This window comes from Camelina sativa, chromosome 2 (assembly GCF_030686135.1).
Source record: "Camelina sativa cultivar CO46 ecotype springtype chromosome 2, ASM3068613v1".
NCBI lineage: Eukaryota > Viridiplantae > Streptophyta > Magnoliopsida > Brassicales > Brassicaceae > Camelina > Camelina sativa.
In genome coordinates, this window is record NC_141881.1 from 24,987,524 (window position 1) to 25,006,047 (window position 18,524).

General features: G+C 34.8%; 6 protein-coding genes and 1 pseudogene across 7 annotated transcripts; 5 read left to right on the forward strand and 2 right to left on the reverse strand.

Annotated features, from left to right (window-relative positions):
• The first annotated feature begins 13 nt into the window (after positions 1-13).
• On the forward strand, positions 14-2,036 carry LOC109129066 (protein NOI4). Its single transcript, XM_019236649.2, has 3 exons — positions 14-330; positions 1,346-1,534; positions 1,618-2,036. The coding sequence occupies exons 1-3, from the start codon at positions 325-327 to the stop codon at positions 1,660-1,662; spliced, it is 240 nt and encodes a 79-aa protein (XP_019092194.1). The 5' UTR covers positions 14-324; the 3' UTR covers positions 1,663-2,036.
• A 689-nt stretch (positions 2,037-2,725) lies between these two features.
• On the forward strand, positions 2,726-3,316 carry LOC109127040 (putative small ubiquitin-related modifier 7). Its single transcript, XM_019231179.2, has 3 exons — positions 2,726-2,797; positions 2,922-3,071; positions 3,164-3,316. The coding sequence occupies exons 1-3, from the start codon at positions 2,732-2,734 to the stop codon at positions 3,248-3,250; spliced, it is 303 nt and encodes a 100-aa protein (XP_019086724.1). The 5' UTR covers positions 2,726-2,731; the 3' UTR covers positions 3,251-3,316.
• A 1,278-nt stretch (positions 3,317-4,594) lies between these two features.
• On the forward strand, positions 4,595-5,379 carry LOC109127677 (putative small ubiquitin-related modifier 8). Its single transcript, XM_019232890.2, has 3 exons — positions 4,595-4,787; positions 4,927-5,076; positions 5,156-5,379. Exons 1-3 carry the CDS (start codon positions 4,722-4,724, stop codon positions 5,231-5,233), a joined length of 294 nt encoding a protein of 97 aa, XP_019088435.1. The 5' UTR covers positions 4,595-4,721; the 3' UTR covers positions 5,234-5,379.
• A 750-nt stretch (positions 5,380-6,129) lies between these two features.
• Positions 6,130-9,082, forward strand: LOC104732381 (WEB family protein At5g55860). Its single transcript, XM_010451915.3, has 3 exons — positions 6,130-6,487; positions 6,810-7,040; positions 7,125-9,082. The coding sequence occupies exons 2-3, from the start codon at positions 6,858-6,860 to the stop codon at positions 8,883-8,885; spliced, it is 1,944 nt and encodes a 647-aa protein (XP_010450217.1). The 5' UTR covers positions 6,130-6,487; positions 6,810-6,857; the 3' UTR covers positions 8,886-9,082.
• A 2,952-nt stretch (positions 9,083-12,034) lies between these two features.
• LOC147949174 (uncharacterized) lies at positions 12,035-12,478 on the reverse strand. Its single transcript, XM_087470350.1, has one exon. It carries the CDS (start codon positions 12,476-12,478, stop codon positions 12,035-12,037), a length of 444 nt encoding a protein of 147 aa, XP_087326476.1.
• Positions 12,479-13,371: 893 nt separating this feature from the next.
• LOC104732393 (altered inheritance of mitochondria protein 32-like) lies at positions 13,372-15,623 on the forward strand (annotated as a pseudogene). The gene is made up of 5 exons (XR_015574170.1): positions 13,372-13,760; positions 14,238-14,323; positions 14,427-14,732; positions 14,906-14,990; positions 15,082-15,623. The product of XR_015574170.1 is annotated as an altered inheritance of mitochondria protein 32-like (transcript).
• Positions 15,624-16,554: 931 nt separating this feature from the next.
• LOC104732399 (uncharacterized) lies at positions 16,555-17,685 on the reverse strand. The gene has a single exon (XM_010451943.2). It carries the CDS (start codon positions 17,683-17,685, stop codon positions 16,579-16,581), a length of 1,107 nt encoding a protein of 368 aa, XP_010450245.1. The 3' UTR covers positions 16,555-16,578.
• Between the last annotated feature and the right edge of the window lie 839 nt (positions 17,686-18,524).

Below are 18,524 nucleotides of genomic sequence, written 5' to 3' on the forward strand. Positions count from 1 at the left end.
GACACCGCACCGAGAGAGAGAGAGATAGTATAAAATAAAGAAGAAGCAAAATAGAATTTTTAGAAAGAAAGAAAGAAAAAAAAAAAAAAGAGAAAAAAAATCAAAAATCAAAAAATTAAAAAGTCTCTCTTTTGATTTTTCTTTCTTTTTTTTTTTTCTTTTGCGTCTTGGTCTTTCTCCCCAGATTCTCTCTCTCTTCTTCTTTTCTCCTTTGGTTTTCTCGGCGGCTTCTTTCTTCTTTCTTCTTCTTCTTCTTCTTCTTCTTAAAGCTATAATATTTCTCCATTTTTCTTGGGATAAATCTTTCTCCTTTCTGCAGACGCCATGTCGGTACGTTTTCAAATCTCCTCTCTTTTCTTTGAACCTATGATTGGTCATTGGTGTGTATATATAGAACAGTTATTATGAATTCGATTTGTATGGTTTTTGAGAATTTTAGTTTCATTTTGCTTGGAGGGTTTTTGTTGATTCCTCTGAATCTTAGATATGTGGATTTAAAAGAAACATCCAGATGTGCAAAATTGTGATTCTGATTAGCTTATATTGTCTTGCTGATGAATCTGATAATCTCTTATTCTGGATCTCGTGTTTTATTTAATTTTTGACACTTTTTCTGAATTTGATTGATTTTAAAGCTTAGATTTTTTGATTTTTGAGTTTCTGATTTTTGGATTTGAGATGGATTTAGGATTGATACAGAGAAGTTGTTGTCTTTTTGTTTTCGTCCCGAGATTGTTCTTTGATTCATTTGATAGTGAAAGAGGTATGATGAATGTTGTGTGGCATTGTTTATGGACAAGCAAGAGATCTTTTTTGCCCTTGTGGATTTGTTTGCTTATTTAGAGACAATATTGGAATCCACTTGTAGTATCAAACTTTGGTTTATCACTTTTTTCTCACCTAATTTTAATTGGATAATAGAAGTTGATAGGAACGTTTTGAAATTTGCTTCTGGTTTGGTTTTGGTAATCTTTTTGACTTGTGGTGTGTATTGTTTGCTATAAAATGTAAACATGATCAGTTTGGGCAAATTGTACAAACCATTATCCTCATACACTTGATAAAAGGTTAAGTCCTCATTTTGTATTTTACTCGGTTGATACTTTTTTCGGTTTATCTTAAGCCTCTTGTCTTATGTGGTTTGCTCCCGGCCACCTAAGACTTGCTTTGCTTACAATGAAGGAAGGTTAATTCTTTTCAGGGGTTTAGAGTTTATACTCATTTTAGACAATCATTTCATCTAATTGGCACCAAGGGTTACATTTTGACACTGAGTTTGAACTTGTTTCTTGATGTTTTTTTTTTGGGTTTGACCATTTGGTTTTTATATATGAACGAACAACAGGACAAAGGTCGTCCCTTGCCGAAATTTGGTGAATGGGATGTGAATGATCCAGCCTCAGCAGAAGGTTTCACTGTGATATTCAACAAAGCTAGGGATGAGAAAAAGACTGGTGGCAAACCCGGTTCACCTGGTAAATCCAGTGAGGGACATGTTAAGTCTGGAGGAGGAGATCCTAGTAAACCTCAGCCTGTAAGTTTTCTTCATCTTTATCTCCTTAACTTGAAATCTTGATATCCATTGTCACACAAAATGGGATCTTTCTTTGGTTTCAGAAAAAATGGCTCTGCTGCATGCAATCTCCAGCTGTGGACTCTTGACAGACACAAAAGATGGATTTGGGTTGCTGCTCATAAAAAAAGTCACACTGCTTACACATCTAAAGCAATGTTCTTTTATGTTTTATTGTCTTTCTTGAAATTACCCACACACACAAAAAAAAATGGTTCCTAAGATGATTTGGAGCTACCCTTCCCCTTTAGTATCACGATTATGATTCCTTCTTCTTTGAAGTTGTTTGTTCTTATAAAAATGCTGTAAAATCGTGTTGCCACTTTATTGGAAAACCAGAAAAGAAAAAAAGAAGAAAAAAAGAAACAACACAGTTACTGTGTCTATATGTAATGGTGTCTTTTTGGTTTTGATTTTTATGTTGTCTTTTTCCTTGAATTATAAGTATACTTATGTTGTGCTCCTTTTTTGTTTTTCCTCTTAGTAAATCAAAAAAAAAAAAGAAGTTACATTATTACATTGACATATAACGTAGAAAAGAATTTGACTAAAAGTAAAAGCCATACAAGAAACGACGTAATAAACTAGTCAAACTAAAACTGAATCGTATCATACATGAAGAACAGAAATTGAAACAAAGTCAACAATAAATTAAATAGATGATGGAAAATAAAAGTCATAAAAAGACATTTAGTAATGAAAACAAAAAAGAACTTGATAAATCAAATTGCTTTTACACAAAAAAAATAGAAGACAAAACACAAACAATGGCATATTGAATTTGGAAATTTGTATGGCTCCTAAATACAGGATTATAGGCTAGCTAAAGACCTTAATTTTACTAGAGACCGTTCATGTTTCCGATCGCTTATGAAATAAATTTTGATTTTTAGTTTTTTTTTTCAGTCAAAGATATCAAAAATCAGAAAAGGTGCATAAAAGTTTGTGATGGTTGTAAACTTGTAACTATCAACGGTTGATTTGATGATACTCAATTCCCACGGTAAACAAATAGATTCATATTTAATGATATGAGTCAAAGTTCTCCCACGGTAAACAAATAGATACATTGTTTGTGTGTGTGTATATTTTATATATATTGCATGTTAACAATTCTACCAGTTCATAACAATCCAACAGTCACAAGAGAAAGTGAAAATGTCGGCGTCTGACAAGAAACCATTGGTTCCGTCGTCTCATATATCCATCAAGATCAAAAGTCAGGTACTCGAATAAATCTTGATATATGTTTGATTGTGATTTGCGAAAATTAACCGCTCTAAATGTTAAGCTGCGTTATGCGTATATTATCATGTTAATAAAAATTGCTGTAAATATAACAAAACAGGATGACATATGTGTGTACTTCCGGATTAAGAGGGACGTTGAGCTCCGTACAATGATGCATGCATATTCCGCCAAAGTTGGACAGCAAATGTCATGTTTTAGGTTCCACTTCGATGGAGTTAGGATCAAACCCTATCATACTCCCAACGAGGTTCTTTTTTTTTTCTTTTTTTTTTGTATTTCATAATTAAGAATTTCTCCAATTATATATGGATCAAAATTGAGAAAAGAAAATGATTGCAGCTAGAGCTTGAAGACGGAGATGAAATCGACGCATTAGTTGAACAAACGGCAGGGTTCAGCCATAGTCATCCTATCTTAACGACATAAAAAGTCATTACTTCGACTCATAATAATAATCTTGTTTCATTATGTTTTCACCAATATTTTAATACAAAAGCTGGTTATTTATCAATGTCACAACAACGCTAATTAAGGTTATGGTTGCATGAACATGCTAGTTGATATCTAGAGTTATCTAAGTTATTTAAATGAAGTTATATTATTGTCACGAAAGATGTAACAATATACCTTTTTCAAAAAATATATATATATATATGTATGTAACAACCAAAGAATATGTTCAATCGTATGGAAAACTACAACAAAGTAGAGATGAATATTTTTCTATTTTTCGTATTAAATGTGATATATATATATATATATATATATATATATATATATACAAGTACAAAATTACAAATCATTGTCAATAAGATCATCCTTGGAGAAAGCCTTAGCCCATTTTGAATAGTCGAGCTATACATAGCAAAATGAATAATCAGGTCTATCTTTTTAGTCATACATGTTGTGTATTTCACGAGCCAGATAGTTTTCTTTGCCCATATCAATCTCCTACGTACCTAATCTTTATGTGACAAATTATGCTACACAAAAAGTAAAAAGAAGATTTTAAAAGTTATTTACTAATCGTCCAAAAATATAGTTGCTGATAAATAAAAAATGCTGCACAATTATGTCTTTTAGCTAGTCAAATACTAGATATAAAAATTGTACTCCTTTTCTGTATTTCCTCTTAGACTCTTTACATCATTACATTTACATACATCTACGTATAAAAGATATCTAGTATTTGACTAAAAGTGAAAACATATAAGAACGTAATAAACTAGTCAAACTAAAAGAGAAAACATATCATACACGAAGAAAAAATGAAACAAAGTCAACAAAAATTAAATAGATAATGGAAATCAAAAATCACAAAAGATATTTATATAATTTTATTTAAAAATGAAAACAAACGAGAGCTTGATAAATCATAACTGCTTTTACACAATGGCATACGAAAGACAAACATGGCACATTGAAGTTGGAAATCCTTACGGGCTTATAGCTAAAGTCCATACTGGATTATAGCCAAAGTCTTTTTTTTTTTGTGCAAAAGCCAAAGTCTTTAATCTTTATTGTTGTACACAAACAAGTAACGTGAACGTTGTTTTGTTGAAGAAGGTACATTACTAATTTGAGAAAGAAAAAAAATTGATTTTAGTTCTTTCTTTCGGTCAAAGTGAGCAAAAATCAGAAAGGGTGCCATAAAAGCTTGTGATGATCTTAAGCCTTAACTATCAATTATTGATGATACTCAATTCCCACGGGCCACGGGAAAAGAAGAAAAAAAAATACTAGTAAAACGGGAACAGAAAACTAGAAGGTTTTATACTAGTTGGAATCTATATCTTACTTATGTGTCTACATTTGTGTGTATATATATTTACTCCGTATTGCGTGTACCTTTAACCAGTTCATAAACAATCCAAAAAATCACAAAGAGAAAGTGAAAATGTCGGCGTCTGACAAGAAACCGTTGGTTCCGTCGTCTCATATCACCGTCAAGATCAAAAGTCAGGTATTTGAATAAATCTTGCGATATATGGTTGATATATTGATCATTATTTACGTACATCCCTTTAAAATAAACTAAGATGAGTTAAGATGCGTTTATATATATTACCATGTTAAAATTGTTGTATTGTTGTATAAAACAGGATGACGTATGTGTGTACTTCCGGATTAAGAGGGACGTTGAAGTCCGTAAGATGATGCAAGCATATTCCGACAAAGTTGGAAAACAAATATCAACTTTTAGGTTCCTCTTCGATGGAACTAGAATCAAATTCAATCAAACTCCCAATGAGGTATTCATTATTGTTAGTTTACCTTTAGATTTACTCCAATAGTGTATCAATCAAGTTGATTAACGAAAACAAATTGCAGATTGGGCTTGAAGAAGAAGATGAAATCGAAGCATTTGTTGAACAACTAGGAGGGTTCAGCTTCTTTCGTCGCCATTAAGAGAATCTTAAACGACATAAAAAGTCGTTACGCTTCCGAAAAGATTAATATTTTAATCTTTGTTTAACTAATTTTTCACCTACTTTTTAATACAAAGTTGGTTGTTTATCAATATATATTCTATTCTTTTCAGTGAAGAAGTTCAAGTGTTTAACTTTAGTGGTCATTTATCAATTTTAACAACGCTAATGTAACTTATGAATGAACATGCTCTTTGATTAGTTATTGGAATAGAAACTTTAGAGATATGAATGGATAATCACAATCGTAATTATTATCCTATTACATATATAAAATGTAGTAATAAATTGATATTGAAAGAGAGTAATGCTCTCTTCGTTCCCATGGAAAATTGCAACAAAGGAGAGAAGGAGATCTCTATATTTTCGTATTAAATGTGATATATATACACACGAAGTACAATCACAAATCATTGTCAAAATGATCATCCTTGAGACCTTGGCCCATTTCAATATTTGACTAGTCAAGCTATATATAAACAAAATGAATAATCAGGTCTATCTTTTTAGACTTACATAGTTACATGTCGGCTCGTTCACGTGCCAAATAGTTTTATTATTTGCCCATATCATATCAATCTCTACAGTTTTTTTTTTTTTTTTTTTTTTTTTCTTTCTGAATTTAACTTAAATTTCTTACTTTTTTTTTTTTTGAAAATCAACTTAAATTTCTCACTTTTAACTTGATATCGAATCATTATCATAGTATTGAATTTGTTGTATGGTTGTTTAGTAAATGACATATAAAAAAAAAAAGTAAAAAGATGATTTACTCACCGTCCAAATAAATTAGTTGCTGCTAAGAAAATAAAATAAAAAATAAACCAAACAAATTAGGTTTACCGGTGACCAATAAAAAGCTGCCATTTGTCAACCAAATACACTTCCCCTTCTATGTCCCTCTCTCCTCTCTGTCTCTTTCTTTCTCTCTCCTCGCCACTGACTTTGCTCTCTCTCTCTCTCTCTGATTTACAGAAGAAATTTCAAAACTTCTTCTTCATCTCTTTCAAAGCTCCAATCTTTTTCCTCCCTTTCCGATTTATATTCATCGTCTTCGACACCGGAGATATCTTTCCTTTTTCCTCCGATCGTCTTTTCTCCCCCTGAGAAAAAAAATAAAAATCGCTCCTTTAAGATTATTTCCTTGATTTTTCTTGGCGCGGTTTCGATTTCACGTTTCTGGGTTTTCGTTTTCGGCTCTGAAAAACGATAAATTTCAAACCGGAAAGATCAGGTACGGAATCGAAAATTTTTTGGTCACCACATCGTCGGTGGGAGAGAAGCTTTTGTATTCTCGTTTTAGCCTCTTTGATTTATAGAATCTGTCCCAAATCTTGATGATTGTGTTTTAAGCAGATCAAATTAGAGAAAAGTACTATATTTGGTCTTAGTTAGGTTAATCTTTCCCTTAATAACCTGCTCTTAGGGTTTTGTTTTATTCCGTTTGTGTGTGTGTGTGTTTACTGTTAAAAATTGCTTAATTTGCTTAATCTTCTATTAATGGAATCATCACTAATTGGAAACCATATGATTTTTGAACTATCTCTCTGTATCAGGTAGTGAATCTTGATTTTTTTTAGACTGTAAAAGAAAGAAAATGCGAAATGGTTGCTAAGAAGGGACGTAGAGACTCTTCTGATTCTTCTCCCGTTGTGGAGGTTGGAGAGATTGACACAAGTGCTCCTTTTCAATCTGTTAAAGATGCGGTTAACCTTTTCGGTGAAGCTGCTTTCTCTGCTGAGAAAGAGAGACCAGCCATTCGGAAACCTAATCCTCAGTCTGCTGAGGTAATTTTCATTTGATTTGATTCGTTAGCAGTTTTGTGTTTTAAGAGGTTTTTTTATTATCTGAACTGTGTTTGTGGTTTGCAGAAAGTTTTGGTGAAGCAAACAGAGCTTCACTTGGCTCAGAAAGAGTTGAGTAAGTTGAAGGAACAGCTTAAGAATGCTGAAACGATCAGAGAGCAAGCGTTGAGTGAGCTTGATTGGGCTAAAAGAACTGTTGATGAACTTACTCGTAAGCTTGAAGCGGTTAATGAGTCGAGAGATTCTGCAAATAAAGCGACTGAAGCTGCTAAGAGTCAAATCGAAGAAAATGTTTCTGTTTCTGGTAGTAGTGATGCTCGGATTAGGGATATGGAACAGTATGAAGCGGTGTGTAAGGAGCTTGAAAGCGCGAAGCAAGAGCTGAGAAAGATCCGTCAGGTTTCAAATGAGATTTTGGAAACAAAGACTGTTGCTTTAAGTAAAGTGGAGGAAGCCAAGGAAGTGACTAAAGTTCATTCTGAGAAGATTGAGTCGCTAAAAAATGAAATCGCAGCTGTTAATGAATCAGTTGAACAGACGAAGCTTGCATGTTCTCAAGCCCGGAAAGAACAGTGTGAGATATTTGCAGAGAAGGAGGTTCAGCAGCACTCGTATAAAGCTGGCATGGAAGAATCTGCCAAGAAATCACTCGCTTTGAAGAACGAGTTTGACCCTGAGTTTGCGAAAAAGCTTGAAGTGCAGTTGACGGAGACATATAACGAGATCGATGAGCTGCAGAAGCAAATGGAGACTGCAAAAGCATCTGATATGGATTCGGTTAATGGTGTGAGTTTGGAGTTGAATGAAGCTAAGGGTTTACTTGAGAAACTTGTGGAAGAAGAGAAGTCTTTGCAAGAGTTAGTGGAATCTCTTAAAGCAGAACTGAAGAATGTGAAGATGGAGCATAGTGAAGTTGAAGCAAAGGAGGCTGAAATTGAATCTGTGGCTGGAGATCTTCATATGAAGCTTAGCAGAAGTAAGAGTGAGCTAGAAGAATGTGTTAAAGAGGAATCTAAAGCAAATGCTGCTTTGGAAGATATGATGTTAACCATCAATCAGATATCTACGGAGACCGAAACTGCTCGACGAGAAGCTGAGGAAATGAGAAACAAAGCTGATGAGTTGATGAAGGAAGCGGAGAGTGCACATCTGGCACTTGAAGAATCAGAGCTACATCTAAGGGTCGCTTTAGATGAAGCCGAAGAGGCAAAAGCTGCCGAGACAAAGGCGCTTGAACAGATAAAGTCAATTTCTGAAAAGACCAACGCTGCACGTAATTCGACTTCATCTGAATCTGGATCTCAGAGCGTCACACTGTCTCAAGAGGAGTTCAAGTCACTGAGCAAGAGAGCTGAGGTGTGCGATAAGTTAGCGGAATTGAAAGTGGCTGCTGCATTGGCTCAGGTGGAAGCAGTGAAAGCGAGTGAAAACGAGACACTGAAGAAGTTAGAGACAACACAAGAGGAGATTAAGAAGCTCAAGACTGCAACAGAAGAAGCGTTGAAGAAAGCAGCTATGGCGGATGCTGCTAAGAAAGCTGTTGAAGGAGAACTCAGGAGATGGCGTGAAAGAGATCAGAAGAAAGCAGAGGAAGCGGCGACAAGGATTCTAGCAGAAGCTGAGATGAAGATGGCAACTGAATCATCACCGCAACAACATTACAAAGCTCCCAAACAGAAACCTGTCCATAAGAAACTGGAGAAGACAAAAACTTCAGTGGTCTCAAAGAAAGTGCTATTGCCGAATCTAAGTGGAATCTTTAATAGAAAGAAGAATCAAGTGGAATGGGGTTCTCCTTCATATCTCCCTGGAGAGAAACCCTTTTGATGATTTCTTCTTTTTCAAGGATTGAACTTTTTGCTGTTGTGAACAATCAAAGAAAGTTGTGTGCTTTTTCTTTTTCTTTTGTTTTGCTAAAAGAAGGGTTGAGGTTTGAGACCTGAAGCAGTTGTAGCTTTGGTCTAACGTGAGAAACTGGTTTGTTGCTGTAAATTTGGATCAAAGCTATTTAGGTGGTTGTTTCATTTCGTCTCTTTGTTGTGATTGTGAATGCTAGTTTTATGACAATATAAGGAAGTTAAATAAGTGACATACTGAGCTAAGAGTATGCTCTTGGTGTTCGTGGTCGGTCTAGTGAGAGCAAATGTCAAATGATCAAGCAAGCACTCCACTCGCAGTAGACTAGTAGTACTCTCTCTTTCCTAATCGGAACTTAAAAAGCTATCACTTTGAAAATCGTACTTTCAACTCTTTCGACTGGGGCCAATTTTCTCGATTTGGTTTGGCTCGGTCAGTTCAAAATTTGGTTTGGTTCAATTTTGGGATATTGAATCATATAAAAATGATGTTTGTTCATATTAAAAGCTTAATAATTATCTTTTGTTTTGGGAGATTAGATATTATAGTATGAGATTAGATATTTTACATTATTTGGTAAACACTTTGTCAATTGATTGTGTTATTTATTCTATCAATTACTTTGAAATACAAAATATGGTGACAAGTTTCATTGTTATAGTACAAATTACAAAATGACAAATTTGAAGTATATCATAATGATATATAAATCCATATCAAAATCAAGTAATTAGATTTAAAAATGTATATTAAAATTACATCCATGTTTTACACTCCACTCCATGAACCAATAACTTCTTCTTATTTTTTCCGCTATATTCTAGAGCAACTAATTAGGTAAAAAAATAAACAATGTGAGACAAATATAATTAAGTTTAATGTTAGACACGAACATTTTACATGGTAATTACAATTTTGACATCCAGTTTTCACTTACGTGTGTTTTATATTTTATGAAGTCCAAAAAAATGAACCAAATGATACCATGATTAACAATTTAACAATACTGGTCTACAAACAAAAAATCATAGTATTTGCATTTTGTCATGGTGATTCTTTTGTATTGAGTTTCTTTGTTGTGTAAACGAAAGAGGTGATTGATTTCAGAAGCAGCTGCAGCTTTGGTCTCACGTGAGAAACTAGTTTGTTGCTGTAAAAATTGGATGATTGGATCAAAGTTATTATTTAGGTGGATTTTATTTTATTTTGGCCAGTTATTGTGATTGTGAATGCTGTTTGTTTTTCTCACATATGACAACAAAATATGGAAATTGAATGAGGTGTACACTGAGCTAAGATTACAGTTACAAGAAAATTTAGCAACTGTAAAGAGAAAGATATTTTTTAAGTTCATTATAAGAGGGTAAAAATGATGATACAAATATTTTGAAACGCATAAATACAATTTTCATTTCAGATTATAGACAACTTGTAAGTTGTAACTAGCATATATAGTAAATTCTTCATAACTACGAACCTTTGAATTAACAATGATTGTTCTCACTCTTTTTGTTTTTTATTTTTACTAAATTTCTTTTAACAAATATCTAATTGTTTCTTTTTTTAAAGATCTTTGTTAAATCTTTGTTCTCTCTCTCTCGCATTTGAGACAATAGCGAGTGACGACAAAAAAAAAATACCAGCCAAGAAACGTACACACAGTCAGAGTTCTTTTAAAAGAACAAAATCTTTTTTTCTTTTCTTAGACGCGTACACGTGTTCAGTTCGTTAATTCGATCCAAAATAAACCAAATCAAAATATCATTTGAAAACCGTAACATATCTTAATACTGTATGGTTTTAATGGATCAATTTTCTTTTATCCAAGAAAGTGAATCTGAATTTGGAAAAAAAAAAAAAAAAAAAAAAGACGATCTACACTCTACAGTTAACTAAAGATATATTTAACTAAAATCTGAATTAGAATTAAAAATTAAAACTGTTACCATATCAAACAATCCATTGTATACGCTATTGTTTTAGTTTGATACCAATATGGCAATATCCACATATCAAACTATATACCAATATTGTTATATAGTTTCGATACCAATATTCATAAATATAAGATCCAAAAAAAACAACCGAGGTACTCAAATATTTAGGATTTATGTTATGTGTTTTTTTTTCCTTTTATTAAAATTTTAAAGGCGACAAATGTTCTTATCCAGCAAATGGCTATTTAGTAAAAACGAGTCAAACCTATTTCATTTTTCCATAATATGGCTACCCGTTTTTTTTTTGTCTTCTTCTTCTTCTTCTTCTTCTTCTTCTTTTTTGGAATCGCCATGGATGAGGAAATCGTTTGCCTCTGCTTCCTCTCTTCCAGTGTTCAAAGTAATCTGTCTTACTAAAAAAGAGAGGAAGATAATGAGAGAGAGATCAAAAGCTCGAACTCTCCGCACCAAAATACAAAAACAGAAACACGATGAGAAAAAAAAATTGCTCTTTGATGACTGGAAGGATGAAAAGCATATCACGTTCAAAGATGGGAAAAGCAGTGAAGAGATTGTTGCTATGAAAAAAGGGGAATTCGAGATCTATGTGACTGAGAAAGGAGAAACAGAGAAGAAGACCAAAAAGAAGAAGAAGAAGGTGATGAAGCCGAAGGTTGGAATAAAGATGAAGCCGAAGGTTGCAATGAAGAAGAAGGTTGCAGTAAACCCGCCAATGAAGAAAGAAGGTTGCTTGTCGCCGATGAACACAGCGGGAGAAGATTCGTCCGGTGGCAATGAACCCAGTGATGGCTTGTCGCCGGTGAACACAGCGGGGGAAGATTCGTCCGGTGGCAATCAACCCAGTGATGGCTTGTCGCCGGTGAACACAGCGGGAGAAGACTCGTCCGGTGGCAATCAACCCAGTGATGGCTTGTCGCCGGTGAACACAGCGGGAGAAGACTCGTCCGGTGAAGTTTAATAATGATTGTGTTCTACGGTGAAGAAACTCAGACCGGAAAGTAAAAACATTTGAGAAAGTTTCTTGTTTTGTCGTGGTGTTTTGTTTATTGTGATGTTCTGTTTTGTGGTACTGTGATGTTTTTTTAATAATATAGATTGGGGTTAAGTTGGTCGATTACAGTATTGTTTTGTGATTTCATGGTTAATATAGCACTTCCATGATTAATGGGAGACGAATACACAAATTCTAGTGTGTAGAAGCTTCCCTTTGGTCTTTGTCAGTTTGGTAAGGTTCTGAAATCTCAAACTCTGCAACTTGGGATTGGGGAGATCCCATGATACAATGAGGTGGCCTCCAGATCCGGGAATGCTGAACATATCGTCTTTCTTGGAATACATGACACGAGAGGAGAAGAAACATTGGTTTCCGATTCTGACATTGATCCACTTGGAGTTAAGTTGAGCCGGTCTGCAAAAGCTGAGCTGAGGACCCAAAAACTTGACAGCCACACCACATTCCTCATCCTCTGGAGAAGATGAAGACATTGACACGTTGGTGAATGCGTTTTGGGTCTGAATCCGATGCAACCGGGATTGGATCATCTTGGACTTGGAGGCGCAATATGAAACAAGGAGGGGTGTGCAGCAACGAACTTGAGAAGCCATTATTAGAGGGAAGAGGAGAGGATCTCACCAACACAGGTCTCCGAAAGCAGAGGCTCGAGGGCTGGTTCACAAGCAGAGACTCTTTAGCGAGAAACAGAGGATAAGCAAAGAAAAGGAAACAAAACCCTAATTGGTGTAATACAGAGGAAGAGACTTGCCCACCAAGAATCTCTATAAAATAGGATCCAACACAATCTTAATTGGATTTCATTTTAATTACAGCCAAACCCTCCATTTCTAGTTTTACTTTCTTTGCGCCCCATGATTTTATTTCCATAGAGAATGTAAAAAATTGGTCTGATTTTTTTGTTGCATATAATGTATAGTAGTACGTAGTAACTTAAATTCCTCTCCATGTCAAATAGTTTCAGTTTGATGATTAATATCTTCATATTTACTAAAATAATTATTAAGGCTGATCAATGATTTTGACCCCAAAAGAAAGGGTTGGATTCGGACTAATGCATACATGATAACATCAACTTTGATTAATTCACTGAATTGCATAGTTGAAGATGCTATGTTACTACTGTTAATGTACATTCTTTCTTCTTCTTTTTTAGTCATAAAGTTTATCAATGATAGAAATTATAAACGACTATTATGTGTAATCAATAATGTGTGTGGAAGAAATGAGTGGAATCACATACATAAATTTTGATATAGAACTGCCAAAAACAAAAACAAAAAAGTTTTAATTATTTATGGAAGTGGATTTCAGTTTTCACGTATTTTGTATTTTCAAATTGTTATTTTCGGAATACACAATTATACACTTTTAAATATTACATTATTATTAATTGAGTAATTTAATAGCAAAGAAAAGTAAAAAAAAAAGTATATTTTAGTATTTTACTCTCCTCCTCTGCTTCTTCTTCTTCTTCTCCAAAACTTTCAGTTTCGATCTCCAGAAAAGTTTGAAACTTTTCGTCGAATTAGATGGGAAGCGGAAGATATTTAGAGGACCCTTTAACATTTACCAGAAACCCACCTTACTCGTCGTCTCCCATCACCGAATCTAGCTTTCTCGAAGAATCGATATCTCGCTCTGGAAGCTACGAGAGTGAGAGCTTGCGAGGAGGAGATGCTGAGAGCATTAGCGACGCTGATTTCGGACTCGAGAGGCTCTCCGGGACCGTACAGTTCTACGAGAGGCATGTCTTCTTGTGCTACAAAAAAACCCTCTGTTTGGCCAGTGAGGATCGAAGCGTCTGAGTTCGATCGGTTACCGAGGCTTCTCTCTTCCGCTGTATCGGCGAGGAAGAGTAGTATGACGAAAGAGGTAACTTTGTTTCGGATCCCTTTTTTGAATTTTGAAGTTTCAGAATCTACTGTGATTTGTAAGTTAACTTAGGTCTGATCATATCTGTAATTTTTATCTACATTTGTATGTGAGTCTTAACATAGGGAAGACTTCAGAGTAAGGGTTTCGTCAGTGAACCCCCCTAAATAAGCAGTATGAGTAAAAAAGGCGTTTCTTTGTTTTTGTATAGTGAAGAGTTTCTTAAATCTCAGTGAGGATATTTGGGATTTTTCTTAGAGTCAGAATTGTATTGTTAAGATTCTATGTGTTACAGTTTAGGAACTCGTTGATTCGTTTTGTAGATAAAGTTTTAGAAACACACAATTCTAGTGTCTTTGAAGGAAACCTTACAATGTGGCTTGTTATGATCTTGCGCATCAGTTATAAACTATCTTTTGTGTCTTTTGGATGTCTTCCTGATGTTTTGTTTTTAAAAATGTTTCGGTTGAATTGCAGACTCTACTCACAATATGCGAGGGACATGATGGAACAGAGACATCAAATGAGGATGTTTTGATTTTTCCAGATATGATCAGATACAGGTACTACTACTACTACTACTACTCACTCAGTAAGATATTGTAATTGATGATTTTTGAGAAACAGTAACTCATTTTGGAAGTTTCAAAAAAAAAAAAAATGCAGAAGGTTGACTCATTTTGATGTGGACACATTTGTTGAAGAGGTGCTTGTGAAGGGTGTTGAGTGGTTGCCTGGAAATCCTGAGTCTCTAAGCGGTTCATATGTCTTTATATGTTGTCATGGGTCCCGAGACCGGCGATGTGGAGTTTGTGGACCATCTTTGGTTAGTCGATTCAGAGAGGAAATTGAACTATGTGGTCTTGGTGATGAAGTTTCGATCAGCCCTTGTTCTCACATCGGTGGTCACAGATACACAGGAGATGTTATCATCTATGGATTAAACATCAACCAGAATGTCACAGGACACTGGTAAGTAAAACAAGGCTGTTTTGGAGTAAATGATATAAATGTGCAACCATAAAGGGTTAGTTAATTTTATTGTAGTCTTAAACGAATTGGTCTCTAGAAAATTAAGAAAGAGAATAATATGTGTTCCTTCTATCCGATTTTTAACTTTTAACTGATTCCTGTCTCTCTCTTAGGTATGGATGTGTGATTTTTAGAAGATGTACCTCTTTTGTTGGAGCAACACATTAACAATGGCGTAATTGTAGACCGGCTTTGGAGGTAATATAAGATCAAAGCTTCTTGATTTAGATTTTAGACAGTCTCTTAAATTTTCTGGCCTTTAAACAACACTTTATTGACTGTTTTCCAGGGGTGAAATGGGTCTGTTAGAAGAAGATCAGAAGAAAACTCAAGAACAAAGGCTCCAATTAAACAGCGTCGAGATCAGCAACAGAGAGGTGACACAAGAATCAGATAATGATTGTATCTGTTTCCAACAAAATGGGAACTCTAACTGTTTGGGGGAGAATCACACAGAGAAAAATACCTCGGAAAGAGTAACCTCTGTAAAAAACGCATCTTTTCGGATAAGTAGCAGCGAGAATGTATCTTCTTGTGGATTCAAGGTTTGTGCTGCGATGTCAATGTGGTTGGAGAATTGGGAGAAAGAAGATACATATGCTGCTTTAGCTGTTGCTTGTGCTGCTGCATCTGTGGCTATTGCTTATAACTGCTATAAACAATTGAAATGAAGCAATGTGTTTTATATCTAGCTTCTTCAATGCAATGGTAATTATCTCAGTCTTTAGACTAGATCTTTCCTCTTCGTCTGTAGAAATTTATTTAGAAGAGGGTCTTAACTTTTATGTAAGAACTGATTGTTAATATAAATATAATCCATTTTGTAAGAAATTACGGGTGTGTGTTTGAATAAAGATCAATGGAAGGCAAAACATTGAGGTTTTTGATATTGTGTATTAGCGATTGTCAAAGGTTCGTGTCTAACATTAAACTCAAGAAGATGGTACAAAGGCTGTCTCACATTTTTGAAGAATGATTTACAAATCTCATAACTTTTTCCAAGACGTGAAAAATATAACAACAAGGAAGAAAAAAAAAAAAAACACATTTTTCGAAAACACTAAACAGAATTTGCAAAGAAACAATAGGAGGAGAATCAGCAAACTGTGGAAACAGTATCTTTCAGATGAAATCAAACTCAAGATAGTTACTCTGATCAGATCTCACACTAGACGACGCAGCAGCCGGTACAGTAGGATTAGGATTCACCGGTTCAACATCTACCGGTTTAGGAATCTCCGGTGGACTGGCACACCGAACCAGAGCCCAGTTCACTCCTTCAAAGAAAGGATGTTGCTTTATCTCTGTTGCTCCACGCTTATAAGCTAACCTATGTTGTGCTTCTTTCACAAGCAAACTAACCTATGTTGTGCTTCTTTCACAAGCAAACTCTTTAGAAAAATGTTGATTTGTTTGTGATAATTAAGGTTTCGGAATACACAAATTATAGTGTCTACTTACAATGTGGCCTCTTATGATCGATCTTGCATCAATTATGAAATCTCTATTGTTGTCTTTCCAGGTTTCTCCCTGATTGTTTTTATTGGATTCCCATTTAATTGCAGTCTTTAACTACAGTAGGAAAAAAACCTATTACCCAAAAGCAGACTCAATTCAAAACCATGATGTTAATATTAATATATATATTACTATCGTTTGCAGAGAGACTAAAGTCGAACTAAGTAAGGAAACCGTTCCTAGATTAAAAAAAAAACTACATTGATCGACCAATGACCATGGTAAGTGGCCGCGAAGAAAATAAAGGACTCAGTTCAAAACTACAATACTAATCTAGTTCTTGGGGTGGAATAAGGTAATTGTTTCTGCATGTAGGTATCACATCAGTAACGATGGTGGAATCACTCAGATGGACATCACCGATTTCGTCACCATCATAGAGTGTGACTTTGTTAGGGCACATGCCGGGAAAAGAGCTAGCAGAGACACAGAAAGGTTCAGACTTTGAGAGAAATATGCAGAGATCTCCAATGTCTTTAGTGTAAACAGCGTTTCCTTCTTCGTCTAGCTTGAACACCATCAAAGCTTTTGTTTTCATTTTGGCATTACCATTGATGATCTTGCCACAAGACTTCTTATACCATTTAAGCAAGAAAGTTTCACCAGCTGGTGACTCAACCAAGAGTTCACTCTTGCAGCACGAATCCAGAAGCTTCCCTTTGGTCTTTGTCAGTTTGGGAAGTTTTTGAAATCTCAAACTCTGCAACTTGGGATTGGGGAGCTTATCTGTACGGAGATCCCATGATCCAATGAGGTGGCCTCCAGATCCGGGAATGCGAAACATATCGTCTTTCTTGGAATACATAACACGAGAGGAGAAGAAACATTGGTGTCCGATTCTGACATTGATCCACTTGGAGTTAAGTTGAGCCGGTCTGCAAAAGCTGAGTTGAGGACCCAAAAACTTGACAGCCACAACACAGTCCTCATCCTCTGGAGAAGATGAAGACATTGACACGTTGGTGACAATTTGAGTTTGGCAATGAGGAAGCGTTACCATAGGAGGCAGGGGAATGCGCTTTGGGTCTGAATCCGATGCAACCGGGTTTAGATCATCTTGGAGGCGCAATATGCCATCGTCCTTCAAAGTAGCTATCCAGCCATGGGATGACCCGATCGTTACAATTTCATCGTAAAACAACTCCACAGGCACCTTCTTATCCAAAGTAGTGCAGTCACGTCCATTAAAATTCATAATCACGAGTTTTCCCTCTTTCCGAGGTCTTGCTCCACAGGGATCAACGCTGAAGATGAAACAAGGAGGGGTATGAAGCAAGGAACTTGAGAAGCCATTATTAGAGGGAAGAGGAGAGGATCTCACCAACACAGGTCTCCGAAAGCAGAGGCTCGAGGGCTGGTTCACAAGCAGAGACATTAATAAATGTTCTTTAGCGAGAAACAGAGGATTAGCAAAGAAAAGGAAACAAAACCCTAATTGGTGTAATACAGAGGAAGAAGAGACTTGCCCACCACGAATCTCTATAAAATAGGATCCAACACAATCCTAATTGGATTTCATTTTAATTGCAGTCAAACCCTCAATTTCTAGTTTTTCTTTCTTTTCCTCCCCCATGATTTAAATTTCCATATAAAAATGATGTTTGTTCATATTAAAAGCTTAATAATTATCTTTTGTTTTGGAGAAGTCGTTTTTAGAACAAATATATTTAAGGAAGAAATTAAATAAATGATTATACAAAAAAATTTGATCAAACTATAATAACGATTTAATTGAGCACAATGTGTAAAAAAAATATTCATCTATATTTTGATCTGTTTCCCACATTTGAAACTTAAAATTCAAAAAATAATACAAATGTAATATCAAGTTTTTTTAATTCTTAGAGCTCACATGAAATTTATTGGAAAACATGATCACAACATCAAGTTTTCCAACAATAAATAATCTTTATTAAATATATATACCAATCTGATAACTAAATCAATAGGCATTCTTATATATATAATTTGCATATTACATGATTATCTGATTACATTTGTTTGATCCCATTTTGTTTATATACGTCTCTCCTCTTTAATTTGTTTTCCTTTATTAGAAAACACCTTGAATGGTCCACATAATGTATAATAAGATTGAGGTATTTCTCTTTGTGCACAATAAGAACATCTCCAATCTACATCTAAATATATATACCAATCTGATAACTAAATTAATAGGCATTCTTATATATATATATATATATATATATATAT

Excerpts from the sequence above, each read along its gene's own strand:
- LOC104732399 (XM_010451943.2), bottom strand. The coding sequence starts at position 17,685 with ATGTCTCTGCTTGTGAACCAGCCCTCGAGCCTCTGCTTTCGGAGACCT.
- LOC109127677 (XM_019232890.2), top strand. The coding sequence starts at position 4,722 with ATGTCGGCGTCTGACAAGAAACCGTTGGTTCCGTCGTCTCATATCACC. Across the intron at positions 4,788-4,926 it reads CCGTCAAGATCAAAAGTCAG|GATGACGTATGTGTGTACTT; the intron begins GTATTTGAATAA and ends TGTATAAAACAG. Across the intron at positions 5,077-5,155 it reads TCAATCAAACTCCCAATGAG|ATTGGGCTTGAAGAAGAAGA; the intron begins GTATTCATTATT and ends AACAAATTGCAG.
- LOC109129066 (XM_019236649.2), top strand. Across the intron at positions 1,535-1,617 it reads ATCCTAGTAAACCTCAGCCT|AAAAAATGGCTCTGCTGCAT; the intron begins GTAAGTTTTCTT and ends CTTTGGTTTCAG.
- LOC104732381 (XM_010451915.3), top strand. The coding sequence starts at position 6,858 with ATGGTTGCTAAGAAGGGACGTAGAGACTCTTCTGATTCTTCTCCCGTT. Across the intron at positions 7,041-7,124 it reads CTAATCCTCAGTCTGCTGAG|AAAGTTTTGGTGAAGCAAAC; the intron begins GTAATTTTCATT and ends TGTGGTTTGCAG.
- LOC109127040 (XM_019231179.2), top strand. The coding sequence starts at position 2,732 with ATGTCGGCGTCTGACAAGAAACCATTGGTTCCGTCGTCTCATATATCC. Across the intron at positions 2,798-2,921 it reads CCATCAAGATCAAAAGTCAG|GATGACATATGTGTGTACTT; the intron begins GTACTCGAATAA and ends ATAACAAAACAG. Across the intron at positions 3,072-3,163 it reads CCTATCATACTCCCAACGAG|CTAGAGCTTGAAGACGGAGA; the intron begins GTTCTTTTTTTT and ends AAATGATTGCAG.
- LOC147949174 (XM_087470350.1), bottom strand. The coding sequence starts at position 12,478 with ATGGCTTCTCAAGTTCGTTGCTGCACACCCCTCCTTGTTTCATATTGC.